The 21,392-nt window shown below is 60.6% G+C and overlaps 1 protein-coding gene across 1 annotated transcript in view; it reads left to right on the top strand.

The window, feature by feature from the left end:
- Window positions 1-1,583: 1,583 nt before the first annotated feature.
- FOXO6 (forkhead box O6) overlaps window positions 1,584-21,392 on the top strand; it is a 21,500-nt gene continuing 1,691 nt past the window's right edge. Inside the window, exons 1-2 of the mRNA XM_046660734.1 lie at window positions 1,584-2,600; window positions 20,621-21,390. Of these exons, the coding sequence (XP_046516690.1) occupies window positions 2,187-2,600; window positions 20,621-21,390 (1,184 nt within the window). The 5' untranslated portion in view covers window positions 1,584-2,186. The remainder of the gene's footprint in view (window positions 2,601-20,620; window positions 21,391-21,392) is intronic.

Below are 21,392 nucleotides of genomic sequence, written 5' to 3'. Positions count from 1 at the left end.
TGCCCACCCTTGCCTTTGGGATGTGACTCAGTCAGATGCCACTCCAGGCATTTGCAAGCTGGGTCTGCTCCCACACTGGGGGATGAGGGGGGCCCCCCTAGCCCCACTCCCACCCTCACCCTTGGCCCTGCTCCTCAACTAGGGACCTAAGTTGGAAGGAAGGAATTTTTGAGAGGGCTGTCTCATGGCCTGGGCCCAGCCCTCCCACTGCTCAGAGAACTCTGCAAGTCGCAGCCTCCAGCCTCCCCAGGAGTGTGGTACTACCAGCTGGTGAGCTTGGGATTCTAGTCCTGGCCATGCCATCTGTGCAAGTCACCTCCCCACTCTGGGCCTCAGTTTCCCTATTGGGAACAAAGAAATATTGTACTAAAGGGAAATAAGGTGTTGCTGGCAGAGCAGCAAGTGGTGTGGGCAAGCGAGGAACAGAGACGAGTGTTGGGAGTTGGGGTTGGGGAAGGTGTCAGGGGTGAGCTGACATTTGAGCTGCGCTTTGAGGAATGGGAGAATCTCTGATGAGGGCCTTGAGGTGGGGGAAGGGCATTCTGGGCAGAGGGGATACCCTGAGCAAAGGCTGGCAGGTGGAGTGGTAGCTGGAAACCTAGCCTAGGGCTCTGTGGGATGAGGTCATGGGCTGCCCAACTTCTCAGCCAGCCTCTCCCTTCTGAGGCCATTGATACCCGATTAGCATCTGCCTCCTCTGCTAGCCTGTGTGGTAGCGACCTCACCTGTCTGTCACTGCTCTCCCCACAGTGGCACGAAGAGTGCCTGGTGCATCAGAGGTGCTCAATAAATACCTGTTAAATGAATGAGAAACTTCCCTCCAAACAGGATGAACTTTGGGGCGAGAGCTTCTTCCAACGGCCCCTGCCAGAGCCTCCCACAGCCTCTAAAACAGTGGTTTGCAGAGTGTGGTCCAGGTGCATCACCTGGGAACTTGTTAGAAATGCAGAGTCTGGAGCCCCAACCCAGACTTACAGGGCTGAGGCCCAGCAATATCTTTAACAAGCTCTCCAGGCTGATTCTGCTACACGTCAAACTTTGAGAACCCAGGCTCTGAAACTATGTTCGCAGGCACCCTAAGAGCCCATGAAGAACCCATCTGCAGAAGGAGAAGCTAGAATTGTTGCAAAGCCTAGTCCCGAACCCGGGTATTCTTGACCCTTTCCCTTTCCCCAGCCCAGTCCAGGGCACAAAGGAGAGCTTGATCATCCTCCCCATCAGGTTGCCAAGACGGAAACGCCAAGGGTCTAGAAACGGGGCGGGGCACTCCGCCTGCGAGTAGAAGGCGGGGCCAAGTGCCCTGAGCCCCGCCCCATCCCCGTTGCCCCGGGAAACCCCGGGTTGTAACAATAACCCGCTGACGCGCTGCTGGGAGGGATCCTGCCGAGACCGTGGGCGGGATAGCCCTGCTGCGGACCAACGGGAGCGCTCGGGCCCCGCCCCCGCGCCCCCCACCCCCAGCGCCGAGCAGGGGGCGGGGTCGCGCCCGCCGCTCCTCCCCTGCCCCGTAGGCGGCGCTATTGCGCACAGGGGCTGCGGCGGGGTCGCCCCGAGCCGGGAGCCCCGCGCCTCCACCCCGAGCCGCGGGCGAGGCACCCGGGCAGGCCGAGGATTCCGCGGCTGCGGGCGGGCACGCCCCGCCCCTCCCGCGCCGGGCCCGCCCCCTCCCCGTCCCCCGCCCGTCCGGAGGTGCAGCCGGCGCTGAGCGCGGCAGGCGCGGGAGCGGGCGCTGGAGCCGGAGCGGCGGCGGCGGCGGCATTCACGGGGCGGCGGCGGCGGCGCGGGCTCCGGCACGGTCTCGGGCTCCGGCATGGTGCAGTCCGGCCTCGTCCCGGGAGAGCGGGGCCCGCGCGCGGGGCCGGCGCCGGGGGAGCGGCGGCAGCGACGGTGGCGGCGGTGGCTGCAGGCGCAGGCAGGCGGCAGGTGCTAGAAGCCGGGCTGGGCGAGGTGTGTGCCCGCTGGGCTCCGGGGCCGCCGCCCCCTCGCTGCCCTGATCTTTCCCTCCCTTTGGGCTTCCCAGCGCGTCCAGCCCCCTGTCTCCGCGCCCCAGCCCATGGCGCCCCGCGGTTGAGCCGGCGCCGCCAGGGACCCCTCCCGCGGGCCTCCCCGGGGCGCGCAGATCCCGGAGCCGCCCGCCCACCCTCCGCGGAGCCTCCCTCCTCTCCTCGCCCGAGCCGGGCGGGACCATGGCTGCGAAGCTGCGAGCGCATCAGGTGGACGTGGACCCGGACTTCGCGCCGCAGAGCCGGCCGCGCTCGTGTACCTGGCCCCTGCCGCAGCCCGACTTGGCCGGCGACGAGGACGGAGCGCTGGGTTCAGGGTTGGCTGAGGGCGCCGAGGACTGTGGGCCGGAGCGCCGGGCGACGGCCCCGGCGATGGCCCCAGCGCCGCCGCTGGGCGCGGAGGTCGGACCGCTGCGGAAAGCGAAGAGCTCCCGGCGGAACGCGTGGGGGAACCTGTCCTACGCCGACCTCATCACCAAAGCCATCGAGAGCGCCCCGGACAAGCGGCTCACGCTCTCGCAGATCTACGACTGGATGGTCCGTTACGTGCCCTACTTCAAGGATAAAGGCGACAGCAACAGCTCGGCCGGCTGGAAGGTGGGGGCGTCTAGCTGTGGAGGGGGCTGGGGTCGCGGGCTGGGGCTTCCAGGGGCTGCTAGGTGCGTCCAGGCTCTGGACAGACGGGCGGTCAGGAGGGAGACCCTGGGGCACCCCCAGGGGTCATGGAGTGTGTGCCTAGGGCGTTGGGTCGGCCGGCAGACAGGCGGGGCCGTGCTGGGAGCAGCTGTGTGCGTGCCCTGGATGCGGGGTGGGAGGTCTGGTGAGGTGACAAGGGACTGCCACTTTGAGGCACTCCCGAGGAGCACCCCACCCCGTCCTTGGGAGCATAGCTGAGGAACCTATTCCCAGGCCTCGGACACAGGGCCCCTCTTGTCCCCGGGACTCTGCTTTGTGCTACTCTTGTACCCTCTCCATCAAGGCACCCTCCTTAAACAGCTACAGTAATGACTTGGGGCTAGTGGTTTTTTCCCCCCAGATCTTTCCTACTGCCCTCCCTGGAGCTGGCCCTAGGGTGAGGGGTGCCACCCTGGGCCCACAGTTCTTCCTGTGATGCCAGGAGTTCACCCTAGGGCACCAACCAGCCTTGGGGGGGAAGGGGTCAGGTGACCTGGGATCTGAGTTCTCCATGGGGCAGCTGCTGCCCCCTTGCCTGGACCAGCATGGTGGGCTGGTGATGACCTCCGCTGGTGTAAGGGCAGCCTATTGAGGGCTGGGGATCTTTCCCTGCCCACCTCAGGCTGTCAGTCTTCCACTTCCTGGCTTTCTGAGCCCAGATGCATTTGGCAGTGGGGGGAGGGGTAGGGGCACCCCAGGGAGGCCTCCCTTCCAGGGAGTGGAAAGGGGGGAGCCATCTTGGGAGGGGACAGGGGCTTGACTGGATTGTGGCCTCCAGACCCTCCTCTGGCCATCTTGTTGGGGAATGGGTATGGTCAATGCCTTTGGGAGAGAGGAGTTTGGGGTGGGGGGCTCTGTGCCTAGGGCCTGTGAGCTGTCAGGCTCCCTATGGGAGACGGGGTCTCTGCAAAGGAGTCATGCCTCCATGGAGGGAGGGGGCTGTGCCTGGTGGTGGCTGCAGACAGGGTCAGAGGAAGGAGGCGTGCCAGTGGAGGAGGGGAGGCTTGTGGACATGGGCAGCTCTACATGCCCAGAGGTTGCTTTTTAGGGGCCACGGGGTGCTCTGACCTGGGAGCCCAGGGTCTCAGGCTCCGTGCTGGCAGCTTCTCTGTCTCTCTGTGGCCTCTAGGGGCTGGAGGCACAGGCTGGAGGAGCAGACGTGAGTTTCCTTCCCCATCCTCTCTCTGGTCCCCTTGGGCTCAGCGCCCACCAGAACATTTATTCCTCCCAACTGGGTCCTGCTCTTGGGCCTTGCTCCCTCCTCCCTCCCTGCTCCCCATGCACTGTCCCACCTTTCACTTCTCCCTGTGGATATAATCCCTGTCCTCAAGGACACAGAGTTCAGATGCCTCTTCCAGGAAGCCTTCCATAACCCTTTTTAGCTAGCTCAGGACTCCCTCTTCTGTGGCCTTCTGCCTGCCTGCATAGGTCTCATTTCCCTTCCCCACCCTGCCTTTGGAAGACAGTGGCAGTGTTGGAGCAATCTCTGTGCCCACAGCACCCAGCGTAGAGCCTGGCACCGAGGAGCCACCCGTGCATGTCTGGTGAATGAGTGAAAAAATGGGTGGATGGTGCGGAGGATGCTGAGGCCAGGGAGGGTACTGTGGGCCAGGGTAAGCCAGGAGGGCTTCCTGCAGGAGGTGGAGCTCCAGCTGGGCTGATGGATTAGGGATGATGGGGGAAGATGGCAAGAGGGGACGTGAGGCTGGAAGCTGGGCGAGAACTGTAGTTCATTGAGGGTTTCAGGGCCAAGCCCTGTGCCAGACACCTTCAGGCATTGATGCCAGGTGTCTCTTTTGATGCTGTCACCAGTCCCTGAGGAGGGTTTTACTGTGACCATTTACAGAACTGGGCACTGAGGCGCCGAGTGGAGAAGTGAACTGCGCAAGGTTACACAGTCAGTAGATGGGAAAGCTGGATTCCAGTCCAGGTGCGTGTCCCTCCCAGGCCCCGCAGAGCCTCCGGAATAGTATTCTGCTGGCACTGGCCATGGGAGGGGGACACTGGGGCAGGTCTGAATCCTGGAACGTGGTTGGAATTGTGCTTGGAGATAGTTTAGTCCCACGCGTTCATTTCTCAGACCGTGAGACTGAGGCCCCGGAAGGGGGTGGGCCTCTTCTCAGGTCGTCCGCGAGCCACAAGCGGCAGGTCCTGGATGATGGCCCAGGTCTCCCGCCTGCCCACTGGATGCGGTTTCCACTGCGCCACGCTGCTGGGGACACACTGGTCCTCCCTGTGCCTGGGCTCAGGAAGGAAGGAGCCCTGGAAGGCTCGTCCTGGGCTGGGGCATGGCAGAGGGAGCCTCAGGCTGGGGCTCCTGACCTGGGCCCTGGCAGAGACCACCCAGGCCCTGGAGGAGGGCTGTCCGGAGGGGCCTCTGGCCTTTCCCATCTCATCTTCTCCGTGGCTGTCCCCCTTCTACCCCACCTCATCCAGCTCCCCAGGGAGCCTCCTTCTCCTTATTCTGCCCCCCCTGCTACCTATTCCTCCATTCCCAGTCAGTCCCCCAAGCAGCCTGGTGGGGGGGCCATGCCCCACTCCCAGCCGACCTCTGGTTAGCAGGGGCTGTGTGACACCTCAGGTGCCAGGGCTGGGGCCCAGACCCATTGTTCCTTCCTTCCTCCCATCCCCCACATAAGTGTTGCACTTGAACCCCAGGGGTGTACCACACCCTGTGTTAGGTGGAGTGGGGGGACCCAAGGGGAAGGCACTGGACCTGACTTCAGGACACACCAGAGCTCAGCCAGTTCCACACGCAGGCCCTGTGTTTTACAGGCAGGAAGGGCCGGGTTGGGGGCTGTACGAAAGGTGGGCTAGAACCCTGGGGAGCCAGGCAGGCCCTCACAGAAGGTGACACTTGATCTGAGCTGCCTTCATTGGGGGGTTAGAATTTGGGAGGGTCTTCCAGGGCATGTTGACTGCACGTGCAAAGGCAAGGAGGTGGAATTGTACGTGTTGGGTTTGGGAGACAGTGGGGCGTGCCAGGCTGGAGCCGACGGCTGGTAGGGATGGCAGGGAGGTGGCATGGGAAAGGCAGAGTGGGCCAGGTCAGGAGGGGCCGATGTGCCTCCTTTGCCCTGTGGTCCCACCTGTGGTGTGCTGCGGAGAGGAACTGGAGGAGGCAGGACCAGCAGCAGGCACAGGACACCCCACGGGCTGCAGCCTGAGGAGAGGCCAGGCTTGGTGGTAGGATCTCCACCCGAGAGGCTGGTAGTGTTCCCCTCAGGGCAGAGGGTCTCCAGGCCTGGGACAGGGCCTGGACAGGAGCTCCCCATCCCTTTGCAGTGTCCCAGAAGTGTGGGTATCCGCCATCCAGGTAGAGCCTCCCACTTCCTCTCAGAGGCGCCTGACCCCCCTTCCCTAGCGCTGGACTCCTCCCGGAAGCCTTCCAGGCCGCTCCGGGTCCTGGCGCTCCTTCCACTTAGCGCCCCTGGAGTTGTTCTGCCTGCTTTTGTGTTTCCTGGCTGCCAGCTCCCCTGGGAGCTCCCAGGCCAGGCCTGGGCACCTCCCATTCCTGTCCCCAGGCCTGGTGGGGGAGGAGTGCAGTGGATGGGGACTTCCCTTCTCCCTCAGGGCTGGAACAGCCTAGCTGCTGGGGGGTGGGATCGGCAGGGGTGGCGCTACCCCCATCTGGCCAGGCTGGCCAGTAGGTCCTAGGTGGGATGGAGCCTAGCAGGAGGGCCTGATCTGAGAGGCCAGGAGGAGGGTCCTGCTGCCGCCGGGCTGAGCGGGCTGAGCGGTGGTTGTGAGTGCGGAGGGCTCCCCCTCTCGTCCTCCCCCCAGCCTGCTCCAGGAGGGCTCCCTCCTCCTCCTTTGTCCTCCGGGGATCCCCAGCCCCAAGGGCTGGTGGGGGTGCAGGAGGAGGCGGTGTGAGCCCGGGTTGGGGGTGTCCTCACCCCCCGCACTGCACGAGCGGGGGGCTGGCAGCTGCCCGCCTCCTGGGCACGAGCCCGTGCCAGCCGCTCCTGGCACAGTTGCTGGCACGCCCGGCAGACTCCCACGGCCACCTGCTCACACCCACCCACGAGCGCTGGCGCGCTGCGGGCCCTTCCGGCTTCGCGGGCCTCCCGGCGCCCCTCCTCCGCTGCTGTGCTCTGGAGCCCCCACCCCAGGCCTCTGCGCACCCGGGCCCCCTCGCTCCCACCACCCACCGCCCTGCCCCCTCCCCGTGCAACTCGGGGAGCTCAGGAGGTGGGGCCTCGGGAGGCCCCTGGGGTAGCTGTGCTGCGGTGGTGGGGGAGGGGGGAGACCAGGAGGCAGGCAGACAGACAGACCGACAGACAGGGTGAGGGCCCCGCCTGCCACCTGGCGCCGCTCCAGCGGGACGATGGCGGGCAGCGCCGTGCCAGGCGGTAATTGCAGACAGACTAATTTAAAGAGATGAGACGGTTATTTTTAACTCGTGTTAAGGTAATGAACGGCGCGGGGGGTTTGCGGGTTCGAAAGTTCAGCACCCCCAGCCCCCACTTTCTGCGGGTTGGGGCCCCCTTCTGTGCGCACCCTGAGGACTCCAGCTGCAAGACTGACTGGCTTGGGGGGCCGCTGCCAGACAGGAGGGAGGGCTGGGAAAGAGACGCCCACTAGCCCAGGGCACATCCCATCAAGTCCTGGCCACCGTCCTTCCAGGTGGGTATTAGCATCCCCGTTTCCCAGGTGGAGAAGTGACTTGCCCTGGGGTCACATCCCTAGAAAGTAGCAGGCCTGGGAGTTGAACCCCTTTATGACCCCCATACTCAAGCTTTTTCTAGACTATGGGGGCTGGAGGGGGCGTCTTGTGTTTGGGTTTGAAAGCCCACCTTCTCCTGTCTTTGAGTGGTAGCTGGTGGTGGCCACCACATGGGGTCCTGGGGCCTTGGAAGCCCCTCTGTCTGTGTCCTGTGAGGGGAGGGCGTGGTCATGGACTCCGTGTATGGATGTGAGCCCCTGGGATATGGGTGCACCAGCTATAGCAGTGGGAGCCCTCTTGGCACCTCACTGTCTCCCTTACCTCGTGGCTGACTCACCAGCACCCTTTCCCTGTTTGCAGCCTCTGGGCCTGCCTCCTAACTTGGGGGTGGTACCTGGGAAGCAGGTACACACTGGTGCCCACTCCTTCCACCTCCGAATCAGACTTTGGGTCTCTAGGGGAACCACGCTTCCTTCCTCAGCTCAATCCCTTCTCACACACTCCCAGTGACAGGGACTGCCCATTGTATTGCTAGATGGGTCTTAAAGTTGTGAAGACTTCCTTCCTTCTCCTGCAGTGGCCCATCGCCCTGGAGCATGGCTCAGGGTGTCCTCGTTCAGCTCTTTGGGGTCAGTTGGAGTTATGGAGTTGGGAGTGGGTGAGGGGGTGGACTGAGCACCTGTAGGAACTTGAGCCAGGTGTGTGGATTCTGGGCCTCAGTATTCTAGGAACCAGGAGGGGTTAGTTGGCACTGAGGGCACAAAATACCAATAGGACTTCTCACGGGAGGAAGTATGTGAGCGCAGGTGTGGATGGACTTGAACTTGGGACTCCTGCTCGGAGATGCCTCCCTGCCCCTGGCAGTACCCAGGTGGCAGATGTACTCTGGGCACAATGAAGGGAGCGCAGGTTGGCCCCCAGAGCCGGCAGATGGGGGGGTGCAGGGTGTTGGGTGGGCATTAACTGAGGCTCTGAGGCCTGGGTAGGGCGCTCAGGGGGACAGCTGGATCTGGAGTGCCCCCCTTCCTCCTGGCACCATGGTTACCATGGAAACCAACTCCTGTTTGGGAGGGTTTGGCTGTTTGCTGCCATTCCCCACCCTCCAACCCATATGTGGAGGTGGGAGGGGGGCCAGGTGGCATGTGGGGGAGGGGCCTCCCACACCCTCCCCCCAGGGCCTCCCTCTTTGCAGAGAAACATCTCTGGTCTCTAAGGGGGGGTGCCTCTTGTGGGAAGGGGAACACAAATTAAGAGAGTTAACGTCTGGGTGTTAGGCAGTCAGTTGGGCATTTCACATAAATGCTCTCGTTTCATCCTCCCTGGGTCCTGCCAGCTGTGTGTTAATAGCCCCATTTTGCAGTTGAGGAAATGGAGGCCAAGAAAGATGAAGTCACTTGGCCAAGGCAGCATAGCTGGGATGAGGCTCAGCCTGGATTTAGACACAGACTTGTCTGTTTCTACCATGTTTCACCATCTCCCAGTGCCGGTGCCGTCTCAGCCCCACATGCCTGCCAGCCCTTCTGCTCCAAGGCTCGCTCATGCTCCAGAACCCTCTGGGGCTCCTCCGTTCCCCTGGGAGCCAACCAAGCCCAAACTACTCTATTTGGACCCCTGGGCCCTCTGCTGGCCTTGTCCAGACCTTGCCTTCCCTCCCACTGTCCTTCCTGCCTCTGATCTCAGGCCACCCTCACATTGCCGCCTTTACACCTGCCACTGGAGTTCTCAACACACACCCACTGCCATTGTCACGTGCTCACAAGGCAGCTACCGACTCATGGACGGATCCCTTGGGACACTCCTCCGAAACTAGGCGGGGTGCTTGAGTGGTTTGAACAAAGACCCGCCTCCCAGGTGATTCTGGAACCCACTGCGTCCCCCTGAGGATTCCTGCCTTAAATCCTTAGTTGTTGGCAAACCTGGCTGATGATCAGAGTCACCCAGAAGCTTTGAGGTAATACAGGTTTCCAGTCCCCATCTCACACCATCTCTAGCAGGCTCTCAGTGAGGGGGCCGTGGAACCTATATTTTAACAGATCTGTCTAGTGACAGGTCTGATTCTGAAGCAATGCCTTAGATGGTGGTTCCCGGGTTCCTGCTTCTCCCTCCTTTCTTCTGCCCTGGTGTGGACCAGCTTCTCCTCCAAGCAGGCTGTCCAGGGTGAGCCCACTCCTCTCCTCCTCACTTTTTCTGGGTCCTCCAGAGAACTGAACCCCATGCAGTCAGCCCGAAGGGCCTGACCCCCCATCTCCAACACGTTCGCTCATCCCTCATGTCTTAGCAGTTGCGCTGTATAGAACATGGATGGAGAGAATGCAGCGAGCAGCCAGGGCCGATGCACTGTGCCACTCAGAGCTTTGGCTGCAGGAGGCGGGGCCAGGGTTGGTGTGAATACTCAGGAGGTCTCTCTGGACCCAGAAAGGTGAGGAAACTGAGCAGCGCAGCGCCTGCTCTCTGAGAGCTCCCCATCTGGTGGAGGGGACGAGAGCATGTGTACCACACGGTGCTGTTCCTACAGGAGCCAGTCCAGTGGGCTCAGCATGACACTCAAGGCCTTGGCCACCTGGCCCCAGTGAGCTCTCCAGCCACATCACTCACCAGCTTCTGGCCCTTGCTGTAGCCACAGTGAACTCCTCCAGCTCAGGATTCAATTGCCTTGTGCCATTACGTACATGCTTTCCTTTAATTCTCACAGCAACACTGTGAGGCTGGTCCTGTTACTGTCCCCGTTTTGCAGATGAGGAAACTAAGGCAGAGAATTAAAGTGGCTTTCATAGTATCCCACTGTAAGAGACAGAAAGGAAACTCCCCAGGGCCCACTCCTCCCTAGCCCATTGCTCTGGCTAGGACATTCCAAACTGGCCTCCCCCTCCACCCCTGTCCAGGCCCCTGTCATTGCCTCTCTGCTCTCCCTAGGAGTTTGGCCCTGGGGCTTCCAGCCTGGGGGATGGCTCTGGGGTCGCTGGCTCCTTTTCTCAGACAGAGAGCTCCCTGAGGACAGGGCCTGACCAGCCTGATGTTGTCCATACCCCACCCTCCCCATCTGCAGGCGCCAAGGTTGATGGCAGCTTCCTCCCTCTGCTCCTACAGCCACCCGGCACCGACTGTGCAGTGCTGCTCAGGGGCGCTGGACTGGCTGCCTGACTTTGAGGTGTCCACGGGTGAAGCTGGGGAGAGAAGATGAGGACTCCCGATTTTGATTCAGGATAAAGACTGCCCGGGGTCATGATGGAGGGCCAGATAATGAGCCATAGGTGTTTGGAGGTGGGGGAGGGGAACCAGGTAAAGGAGGTGCAACCCTCAGGCCTCTTTAGGAGCCGGGCAGGGTCTGGCTGTGTTGGCCAGAGCCCAGTAGGACTTGAGGCTGGAGAAGCAAGCCAAGGCCTGATGGTTAGTGGCCTTGAATGCCAAGCTGGGCAGCTGGCACTCCAAGCTGTGGGGGATGGGGAATGACCCTGGCAGAATAATCACTTGTGGGTGGTGTGGCAGGTGGATGAGGGGAGAGACGGCTCCAGCACCCAGTGTGGGCCTGGGACTGGGGTCTGGGGAGAAGATGAGCCTGAGGGGGATGGAGCCCAAAGAGTCCAAGATGCCAGGCCTGACGTGCCATTCAGTACCCTTCAGTGCCTCGAGGATCTCGGAGGTGAGGCGCAGAGGTGTGCTTAGGGGTCTTGGAGGCCGGAGGGAGGAGCTGACCGGAGCTCCGTCACTCACACTCTATGTGGCCTTGGGCAACTGAGCCTCAGTTTCCTCCTCCACAAAATGGGATAATAATAGGACTTATGCCCAAGTTGTATTGTGAGAAATACAGGAGGGATACATGTAAAGTCCCCAAGAAATCGGCAAATATCACGACTGTTATCCATTGCTCTGTGACGGAAAGGACCCCCCTCCCACTGCTGTGTCGAGTGGGGGGCCCTGGGCCCTGATCCCTGAGGGACACTGACTTGTGCATGTTGGGGGAGTGGTGTCCTTCCTCTAATGCCTTCTTTTCTGTCCCAAAGGTGTCAGATATTCAGGATGTCCAAGCTTCGTCCTGCCCTTAGGTTGACCCACTACTTTCTAGCCTCCAGAGCCTTCCCCATGGCCTTGGGAGGGAAGCGGGCAGGTTTGAGGCTCTGTATTTTTACAGATAAAGGCAATGATTTGCTCAAGGTCACCCTTGAACCCAGGGCTCTTGTCCCGGGATGCCTGCTCCTCTTTGCCCACTTCAAGGCTGTGTGACCTTGGGCACAGCCCTTCCCTCTCTGGCTGAGTCCAATCTCGAGATCTGAATTCCCCTCCCCCAACACTCTGGGAAGCTGTGATGCCTCCTCCACCCCTTATGTCCCCTCCCCCTGTCCTCAGCTGGCCTTGCCTCCTCTGTAACCTGAGCTCTGGCTGTGGGGGAAGGGGCTTGCCCTCTGCCAGAGGCACCTGCCAGCTGAGCAGATGTGAGGGGATGGAGCCCTAACCGCCCCCGCAAGGGGATCTCCGACTCTTGGCCCAGCAGGCCTGGGCTGGGGCAGGCAGTGGTCAGCACACCTAGCCCGGGCCTCTGGCCTCTGCACCCAGAACTTACCCTGAGCACTTGTTCATTTTCAGCGGACATTCATGCTCCAACATGTCCTGCAAGGACCTCTCAGTATCAGAAGACAGATGGCAGATGACGGCTGCTGCCCCGGTCTGGGTGGGCTGCCCTGGGCTTCTGGAGCCCCTTGGCGTGGGGACAGAGGGCCAAGGGCGGCCCCTGGGGGCGAGGCCGGTGTCTGTGCGGGTGGCCGTGCCCCTGGGAGAGCAGATGGTTCTCTTGGCACCATGCCCATTCCTCCTCTTTTCCCCTTAGGAGCCAGCCTGCAGGGCTGGGGCACAGCTGCTGGGCCCTCCCCAGAGCCAGGCCCAGGGCAGGGCTGGGTGAGGTCACCGCAGCTGCTCCCAGGGCCTGGGGCAGGGGTGTGGGGAGGTGCTGCATGCAGAGGGAGGGAGGGATGGAGGGGGCTCAGACTGAATGGACACAGGGAGAAGCCTGAATGGCTTTGCATTCCGGGATCCCCTTTAATCCTGGATGAAGGAGGAAAGAGTGTGGAGGGGTTGCTAAGCCAGTGTGGACAGCCCCCACCCCCACCCCAGGCCCACTCTGGAGCTTCTGCCTGGCATGGGCCCCTCCCTAGAGGCATCTCAGGGTGGGAGGAAAAGTGAGGGAGGGCCCTGGGTGTGAATTCCTGCACCGCTGCTTACAACACCCATGTGACCTCGGGCAGGTCAGTTTGTCTCTTGGAGCCTCAGTTGCTCATCTCTAAAACAAGGATGATGAACCAGCTCAGAGGGTTGTCACAAAGACTCAATAGGATTTTAATCGCTGAGTGCCAGCACGGTGCATTGCACCTGGTGAATGTTCAGTAAATGGTCGTTTCTTTCCTTTGCTAAATTCTCCTGAGGAGCCAGGAAGTGCTGAGGAAAGGAAGGGAGGTGGCAGAGGCCACAGGAATGGGAGGGAGGGGAAACCAGGAGGGAGGAGGCGAGGCCTGGGGCTCCGGCCTGAGGTTTTGCTGGACAGAAACTGCGCAGAACTGCCAGGCCTGAGTGGTTCGTGGCTGCTGAGAGCTCCATCCTATGTGTGGACTTACTGTGAGCCAGACATTGCCCCAGAAAGTTCAAGTGGGGAGGCCGACTCATACACAATTATACTCCAGTTTGCAGTTAGATTTCTGCAGGAGCACTGAGGTGGGAGCAGCTATTCTTGGAGCTTGTGGAGGCGACTAGGAAGATGCCACAGAGCAGGTCTTGATGGAGCTGCAGGAACTGGTCAAGCAGAGAGAGGGAAGGGCAAAGGGACCGGAATGTGCAAAGGCATGGAGGTGTGAGGCATCCAGGGTGTCTGGAGCCCCCGATGGGCTTAAGGGAATGGAGGTGATGAGGCTGGAGAGCATCAGAGGGCTCTTGAATAGCAGTCTGGAGTTGGACCCAAGCCCGGGGGGATGAGGAGCCATGGGCTTTTGAGGGGCGGAGCTTGAGCTTCTGCTGCTGGTGTGTGGACTCTGCTGTCTCTGGGGTGGCCGTGGGGGATGCCAGGGCCTGTCCTTTGACCTCATGCCTTGCTTTGGACATTTGATTCCTCCTGGCCCCTGGCTGCCCACTTCTGTTCCACCGCTGACCCCAAGCCCACTCACCTGTTGACACCTGTGGTCCTGATGCCCCCACCTGCCCTTCTACCCCTCCTCCACTACAGACCCTACTGCCAAGGATTTGCACATGGCCTCAGGCCCCAGAGGTCATCCAGGTCACCCCTTCTGCCAGGAAGCCTGCCTGGACTGAGCGCCAGCCACAGCTTCATCTCAGGCAGCAGAGCAAGTGACCCCCAGAGAGTCTGTGGCTCTGTCTGAGACACATGTGTGTTCCTGGCTCAGACTGGGGCTGCACAGTGAGGTGGGGGGCAAGGCTTGGGACAGGAGCTACTCCTGGGGCTCTGAGACAGGGAGGGGATGAGGTTCTTGCCATGTGGGATCTCATCCGTGGATGTTGGGATTGTTACCCTCTTTTACAGGGGAGGCCCAAGGTCACATGGGTGAAGTTGGGATTCCAACCCTTGCCCTTGACCTTTCTTCCTGCAGGAAGGGTGGGAAGGAAGGAGGCAGAGAGGAAATGGGAGTCACGGTGGGGATGGAGCGCTCACTCAGCCCCACAGGTGGTGTCTGCTCAGGGAAGCATTAAAGGGAGGAGCTGGGTCATCACCCCCTCTGGTAGGCAGGGTCGGCTTCCTGAGGGGAGGGGCTGGGCTGAAGCTTGGACAGTGATGGTACCTGGAGAGGTGTCCATACCTGGCTTCGGGCTTGGATGGATGGACACAAGACCCAGGACTGAACTGGGTGGGTCCTGGAACCCCCAGGTGCCAGGGAGGCCAGGTGGTAGCACAGGGCTCGTGGTGGGTGGGGGGCACAAGACTTGGGTCTCCTGTGTCTGATGAAAGCGAAGAACCTTGGGCTTGAGAACCAAGGCAAGGATGGCCCCTGAGGTGGGCAGCAGGGCAGTGTCCCCCGTCACACTGGGGGTGAGGATGGGAAGAGCCCTGCCTTTGGAATCCAACAGCCCTGAGACCCAGACCTGGCTCCATCACTTCCCAGCTTCGTGGCCTCCGGAGTCATTTAATCTGCCTGAGGCTCAGTTTCCCTCCTTGGTAAAATAGCACTACCTCTTTGCAGGATGGTTATCAGGATTAGAGGAAGAACTGCATCAAAGACCCTAGCCTGGGTCTGGCATGTCGTAGGCGGTGCCCTTCTCCTGCCTCGGGATTGGAAGCACGTGGCAGTGGTGTGCTGGAGCTGGCTTCCGCGGGCTCACGAGAGCCGATCGGGCACACTTCTTCCCGTTCTGCACTCAGTAACGTCATGCTGGCAGCTTAAAATTGGCTATGATGGGAGTATCCATGCCACAGAAATCAGCCAAAGCTACAAATCAAATCCTGGAAAGCTGGAGGAAATCCATCCTGTGGGCCCTCTTTAGCCCTAGAGGGGACAAAACAGGAGACAGGGCAATGCTGGAGCGCTGGCTGGGCCAGGCAACCTAGGACTCAGTCCATGGGCCTTTATGGGCCTGGGGGGGACTGGACATAGTGACAGCACCAGGCAGCTCTCTGTAGGCAGGGGACAGCAAATGGTGGAACCCCTTTTCTCTCCATCCTCCCCCCTCCCCACTCAGAAATCTGGTGGGCTCTGGCTGGAAAAGTAAGATTGGATGAGGCTGAGCTATCAGAGAATGAAGCTGTGCTGGGAGGAGAAATGAGGTTGTAGTGGAAGATAAACGAGGTTGTACTGTCAGGGAATGAGGTGGTACTTGGAGGCAAGGTGAGGCTGCATTATTAGATAAATGAGGTTGTACTGTCAGGGGATGAAGTGTACTTGTAGGAGAGATGACGTCCTGCTGGATCAGTCGGGTCACACTGTCAGAGAACACAGCCACACCACAGGAGGAAGGAGAGCCTTCGACTCGGAGGATAAATGAGGGTGTCCTGCTGGATAAATGAGGGGGCCCATCAGGTGAATGGAGTGCTGTTAGCAGATGAGGTTGTACTTGCTGGATAAATGGGACTGGTGTGCTGGATAAATGGGGTTGTGCTGTCAGAGGAATGCATTACTGCTCGTGGGCGAAGGGTGTCCTGGGAATAGATGAGGTTGTCCTGCTGGATAGATGAGCTCCTGCCACCAAATGGATCAGACCCTGTCCATGAGGGAGGCACCGTCAGCAAGGACAAGGTTCTTCTGTTCCCAGTGGGACTCCTGGAGTGTCTTCTGGCGCAGGTGGTACAGGCTGTGAGAAACCTTGGCCCCAGCAAGCCCTGGGCTACTCAAGTCTATCTGGGCATCAGGGTGGGGGCTGCACTGTGCACCTTGTGGGGCCTTCTTCACCTCTCGTGGGAGCCCTTACTCCTCTCTGCGGTTCCCTCTGTGGGTCACACTGTTCCTGATTTCCTCCACCCCGTGCTTGTCTTTCCTTGTATGTTCCCTTCTCTCAGCCCAGTCTGGAGGAGCTTGTATCATGTGCCAGCTACTCTGCCTAGTCTCCTGAATTCTCCCTGTGACACAGTATTCCCCCTTTACTCTCTCTCATTCATTCATCTGACATTTATTAAATGCCTAGTATGTATCAAACACAGAGGGTACAGTAAAAACCGGACAAAAATCACTCATGAAATAGGGAAACCAGACAATAAATAATATAGAATATAAATTGTATATTTATATATAACACTTATTAGTTTATATATATAAATTAAATATTCATTTAGAAAGCGATAATTGCTTTAGAAAAATTTAGAGCAAGGTAAGGGGGCCAAGAAATGGCAGGGAAGAGGAGCACTTGTTACAAGAGTGGTCAGGGTGGGCCTTGCTGCAAAAGGTGACATCTGAAGAAAGACCTGAAGGAGACGAGAGATGGATGTATCTGGTTCTGGGAGCACGGCGTTTCTCTGAGACAGGGGCCCCAAGGCGGGACGCTGCCTGGCAGGGTTGAGGAGCAGGAGGGAGGGATCCAGCAGGACCGTGTTAGGGGAGGAGTCTGAGAGGTCGTGGAGGGGCTGTGGGCTGCGTCAAGGCCTCCCGTCTTTACTCAGAGTGAGATGGGGGCATCAGAGGCTTGTGGGCAGCACTGGACGGGATGGGGGTTATCGGAAGGACCCCTCTGGCTGGCGTCTGCGTGGAGGAGGGCTGCAGGGGAGCAGGGTGGCTATGTGAGGAAATGGAGGTTCAAAGCATCGTGCCCCAGGGTCGCACTGCTTGTGGGTATTGGAGCCCAAACTGGAATCCAGATCCAACCCCAGAGCCCATGCGCTTTGCCCTGTGCCAGCCTCCCCTCCCTGGTGGGTGAGGCCCCAGAGGCTGGCCTCCCTGGCCCAGGTTCTGAAAGAGAGGGAGATGGGCATGGAATGTATCCCACTCTCCCTTCCCTCTGCCCCCTGATGGTCTCCTGAGGCCCTGAATTAGGGAGGTCTGTCTCCCCTGGGAACCTGCCCCGGGCCTGCATGGAGGTATGGGAGATGTGAGGCCCCAGAAGCCTGGTCCAGCTCTGGGCACCAGGGGAGCCCAGGCATGCCGGGGCCGTGGCTGTGGTGGCAGGTTGCTAGGTGACTCCGAGAGGGAGCCCTGGTTACTGCTGCCCTGGCAGAGGCGGCTCCCTCCTCGGCCTCCCTCACCGCCTCTGTGGCCTCTGGCCTCCCAGGAGGCCTCGTGGGTGAGTTGTGATCGGCGCTTGCCACTGGATCTTGGCCAGGAGCTCTGATTGGTACCAGGTGGCTGGGCCCTGAGGAGCCAGACGGGGCTGCAGGGCCTGGGCTTCCCTCCTGGGGCACAGCCGTGGTGCACACCTGGTGCAGAGCCTGGCCTCGGCAGTCAGGGCCTAGGTCCTTGTGCAGCTCTGGGCCACCTCCCCGGGTGACCCTGGGCAAGGTATGGCCCCCCCCAGGCCTCAACTGCGCCATCCATCTGGCCAGCAGAATCCCTCCCCAGGGGCCTGGTTTTCTGTGAGAATGCAAGGGAGGGGGCTGAGCAGGCAGGGCCCCAGGTGCCCCGGGTGCCCCCACCCCCACTCCCCGAGGGCCTCAGTGTGCAACACTCAGGTTTTGTGTTAGATTCCATTTACTCAAAGAGTTCCAGTACTTTAAAAAAAAGTTTGAAAACTTCTGGACTAGATGATTCTAAGAACTTTCAGTATCAAATCGAAAAGGTCCCCAGAGTACAGTTGGCCCATCTCATCAGTTTCCCAGTAGGGAAACTGAGGCTGGAGAGAAGGAGGGACTTGCTCCAGGTCAGCCTTGGTGGCGTGGGTAAAGCCTCAGGCTGGGGCTCGGGAGGCTTGGGCCGGAATCCCTGCTCTACCACCAGGTCCTGGTGACCTTGGGCAAGACCTTTCTTCTTTCCAGGTTGGACCAGCCGTGGTTTCAGCTGGGGCTCAAGCTCCCAGGGGTACCTGGCTGGACAGGGAACAGAGCAGGGAAGGACGCAAACCTTCAGAGGCTTGGAACATGTGCTCTTGGTAAACAGAATCTAAAACATTATTTTTATAGTCAGAAAATCTGGACGTATTAGGAATTACAATGCAAAATCCCCTTGAACTCTAAAAACAAAGCACAAGTCTTATAGGAAATTTTGACCTTGCAACGTGCCCCCAGTCTTCCTATGCTACCAGCTTCTAGAGAGAGTTTACATGGAAAGTTTGAGAAGCACTGGAGTACTGGCTTCCTAAGATTCTTTGGAAATTCTCTGACTCCTTTCTCTCTCCCCTGGTGGAATGCGATGTCCTTTAGACTCATGGGTGAGATTAACTGAAATCAATACCTGGCTCTGCCACTTAAAACTGTGTGACCTTGGCAACTTACTTAACCTCTCTGAGCCTCACTCTCCTCATCCTGAGATAGGGATCCCAATCCCTGACTTGTATGGAGTTTGACAGAACGACTACGTGAGATAAAGTACTTATAACGCTTATAGGTCTGAACAGGCAGGTTCTGAGCAGATGCTGGTACCTGGCAATGTCCTTCCTTCCTTCTCCCCCGACCCCCAGCACTCAGAACCAGGCTGGCACATAGTGACATTGATAAACAGGTGTTGCCGTACTGACCTCCAGCTGCAGAAGCTGGGAGGTGGAGCTTTTGGTGAGCCAGAGAGTTCCACAGGGGAAGAGAACCAAGGCCTCCAGGCCCCTGAACACAGGTGTGGGGGAGGGGCTGGGGCGCCAGGTGCAGGGGCAGGAGTGGGAAGGGGGTATCTACTTGAGAGAGCACCACTCTCTAGGGGTCCAGCTCCCCTCCTCTCAGGGCCCCAGGAGAAGCCAGGCAGGGCAACTCTGGGAGGGGCGTTGGAGCCCCAGCTGTTAGCTCCAAAGACCAGAAAGTGCTCGAGATAGGGAGCCTGGGGCCCTGAAGAGTCAGGGCGGTACCTGGAGCTGGAGGCGAGGGGTGGGAGCGAACCCTGGGCAGCAGGAAGGACTCCTCCTCCTGGAGACTGGTGGGAGGGAGGCCGGGGGCGGGAGAGCCCTCACGGATCAGTGCTTACTGGGCTCAGTGGATTAATGAGTTAAGAGCAGGTCCGTGAGCTGGGCAGATCTGGATGGAGTGGTACCTGGCATTGCAGCCTGTGGGACCATGGGCAAGTCACATCACGCCCCTGGGCCTCTGCTCCCTGGTCCATGAGACGTGGTAATGCCGGCTTTCCAGGGTTGTTAGTGCCCAGCACAGTCATGCTCAGGATGGTATTAAGGAGGTAGAGACAGAGCAGGTCTGTTGTGTGACCTAAGAGGCGAGGTCCTCTGGCCAGAGTGAGGGATTGAACCAATGTTGATGAGCACCTGGTGGGTTCACCAAGTGCTCACCCACACACATTATCTCAGGCAGTGACCTAACAGCCTTCTAAGTGCTTACTCAATGTGGCCCATTTTTTTCAGACGACTTCACTGAGGCTCACAGAGGTTGAGCCAACAGCCCATGGTCACATAGCTAGGTGGCTGAACAGAGCCAGGCATCCTGCCCGGCCCTTCTGACACCCAAGCCCATGCTGTTTGCACAGCAGTTGCTGAGCCAGGAGGTCAAGGACACCAGGTGGGAGGCCCAGCAGAAGTTCTGTTCCTCCAGGTTCCTGAGGGGAGCCAGGCCAGTGGAGCTGTGGGCTCCCCTGCCTTCTTGGCAAAAGCAGGCAGCGACGGGCATCACTAGAGACTGGCACAGCAGACATTCAGAAGGGGATACGCAGGGGTGGCAAAGGGGAAGCCCAGGGAGGTACGGAGGGACAGCAGAAAGGGCCACGTAGCGTTGGGCAAGCCACATCACCTCCTGAGGCTTGGTCTTCTCGTCTGTAAAGGGGGATTGTGCCACCTGCTTTGTGGGGATCTTGTGAAGGTTCCACCGAAGGGGCTGTGAGGGCAGAACTCCTCTGCTCCAGGTGGGTCAGGAGGGGAGGGTGGGCTGTGGCCGAAAGGGCAGGCTGGAGAGCTGGGCTGGCCTGACGGTGGGCACCAAGCAGAGGTGGGGTCTGAGGTCTCCATGGCCAGAGGATGTGCTTTGAGGGGCTTGCTGGGATCCAAGGCCTCTGTGGAGTTCCCGGGAGCTCAGAGGAGTTGGGGGAAATCTCTGAAAAGTCTCGGGCCTATACCCACCTTGGGGACCCCAGCCTATTCCGCCTTCCCTGGCCAGGCCCCGCCAGCAAAGGGTTAACAGCCTTCTCTACCTGCAGTTGCATTTTAAAGACACGAAATTAAAGCAGGTAATTTATTCTCCCCACACACGAAAGAGCAATTAGTTCTAAACAGGGCTTAATCAGTCACCGCGAGATTGATTTCTGGAGCCCTGGGTTTTCGGGCTCCTGGCGCCATGCCAGGCTGGGGAGGGAGGGGGGCAGACAAATGAGCCGCGGCGGCAGGAGCCCTTACATAATCTGCTGGGGGCCTGGCAGGCTGGCTAGCTATGGGCGGGGCGGGGCAGGGCGGGGCGGGGCTGGGGAGACGGGTCCTGCTCCCCTGCTGCAGGCCCCTTAAGAGTCGCCCTCAGGTTCGGCGATGCTTCCGGAAAGGCCAGGCCCAAAGCTCGGGCCCCACCCTCTGGGCATTGCCTGTGGGGGGCGGGGCAGAGGATGGGTGTTCCGGGTTTGTCCCACTTGGTACTAACACCTGTTCCCCCAACCTCTTTATCCCCTTCCCCTTTCTGGCTCTTTCCTTTCTCTTATCCTCTTGCCTCTTTCCCTATTCCTTCCCGTCCCCGCTTTCCTCATGGCCTCCTCACTTCCCACTCCCCCACCCACGTCCTTGTCTCCGGCCACAGAACTCCATCCGGCACAACCTGTCGCTGCACACCCGTTTCATCCGCGTGCAGAACGAAGGCACTGGCAAGAGCTCGTGGTGGATGCTGAACCCCGAGGGCGGCAAGACGGGCAAGACCCCGCGGCGCAGGGCCGTGTCCATGGACAACGGGGCCAAGTTCCTGCGCATCAAGGGCAAGGCGAGCAAGAAGAAGCAGCTGCAGGCACCTGAGCGGAGCCCTGACCATAGTCCCCCGGGCGCAGCAGCCCCGGGGCCCTTGCCTGCAGCGGCCAAGTGGGCCACCAGCCCGGCCTCGCACGCCAGCGACGACTACGAGGCGTGGGCCGACTTCCGCGGCGGCGGGAGACCCCTGCTCGGGGAGGCGGCTGAATTGGAGGACGACGAGGCCCTGGAGGCCCTGGCGCCGTCCTCGCCGCTCATGTACCCGAGCCCGGCGAGCGCGCTGTCACCCGCGCTGGGTGCGCGTTGCCCCGGGGAGCTGCCCCGCCTGGCCGAGCTGGGGGGCCCGCTGGGGTTGCACGGCGGCGGCGGCGCGGGGCTGCCCGAGGGCCTGCTGGACGGCGCGCAGGACGCGTACGGGCCACGGGCCCGCGCCGGGACGCCCGCCTACTTCGGGGGCTGCAAGGGCGGCGCCTACGGCGGGGGCGGGGGCTTCGGGCCGCCGGCGCTGGGCGCGCTGCGCCGCCTGCCCATGCAGACCATCCAGGAGACCAAGCAGGCCAGCTTCGCGCCGGCCGCCGCGCCCTCCCGCCCCCCCGCGGGCAGCCCCGCGC

Source organism: Equus quagga, chromosome 5 (genome assembly GCF_021613505.1).
Source record: "Equus quagga isolate Etosha38 chromosome 5, UCLA_HA_Equagga_1.0, whole genome shotgun sequence".
Taxonomy (NCBI): Eukaryota; Metazoa; Chordata; class Mammalia; order Perissodactyla; family Equidae; genus Equus; species Equus quagga.
Note: the sequence above shows the minus strand (reverse complement) of the source record. Positions and strands in the feature narration are given on the sequence as shown.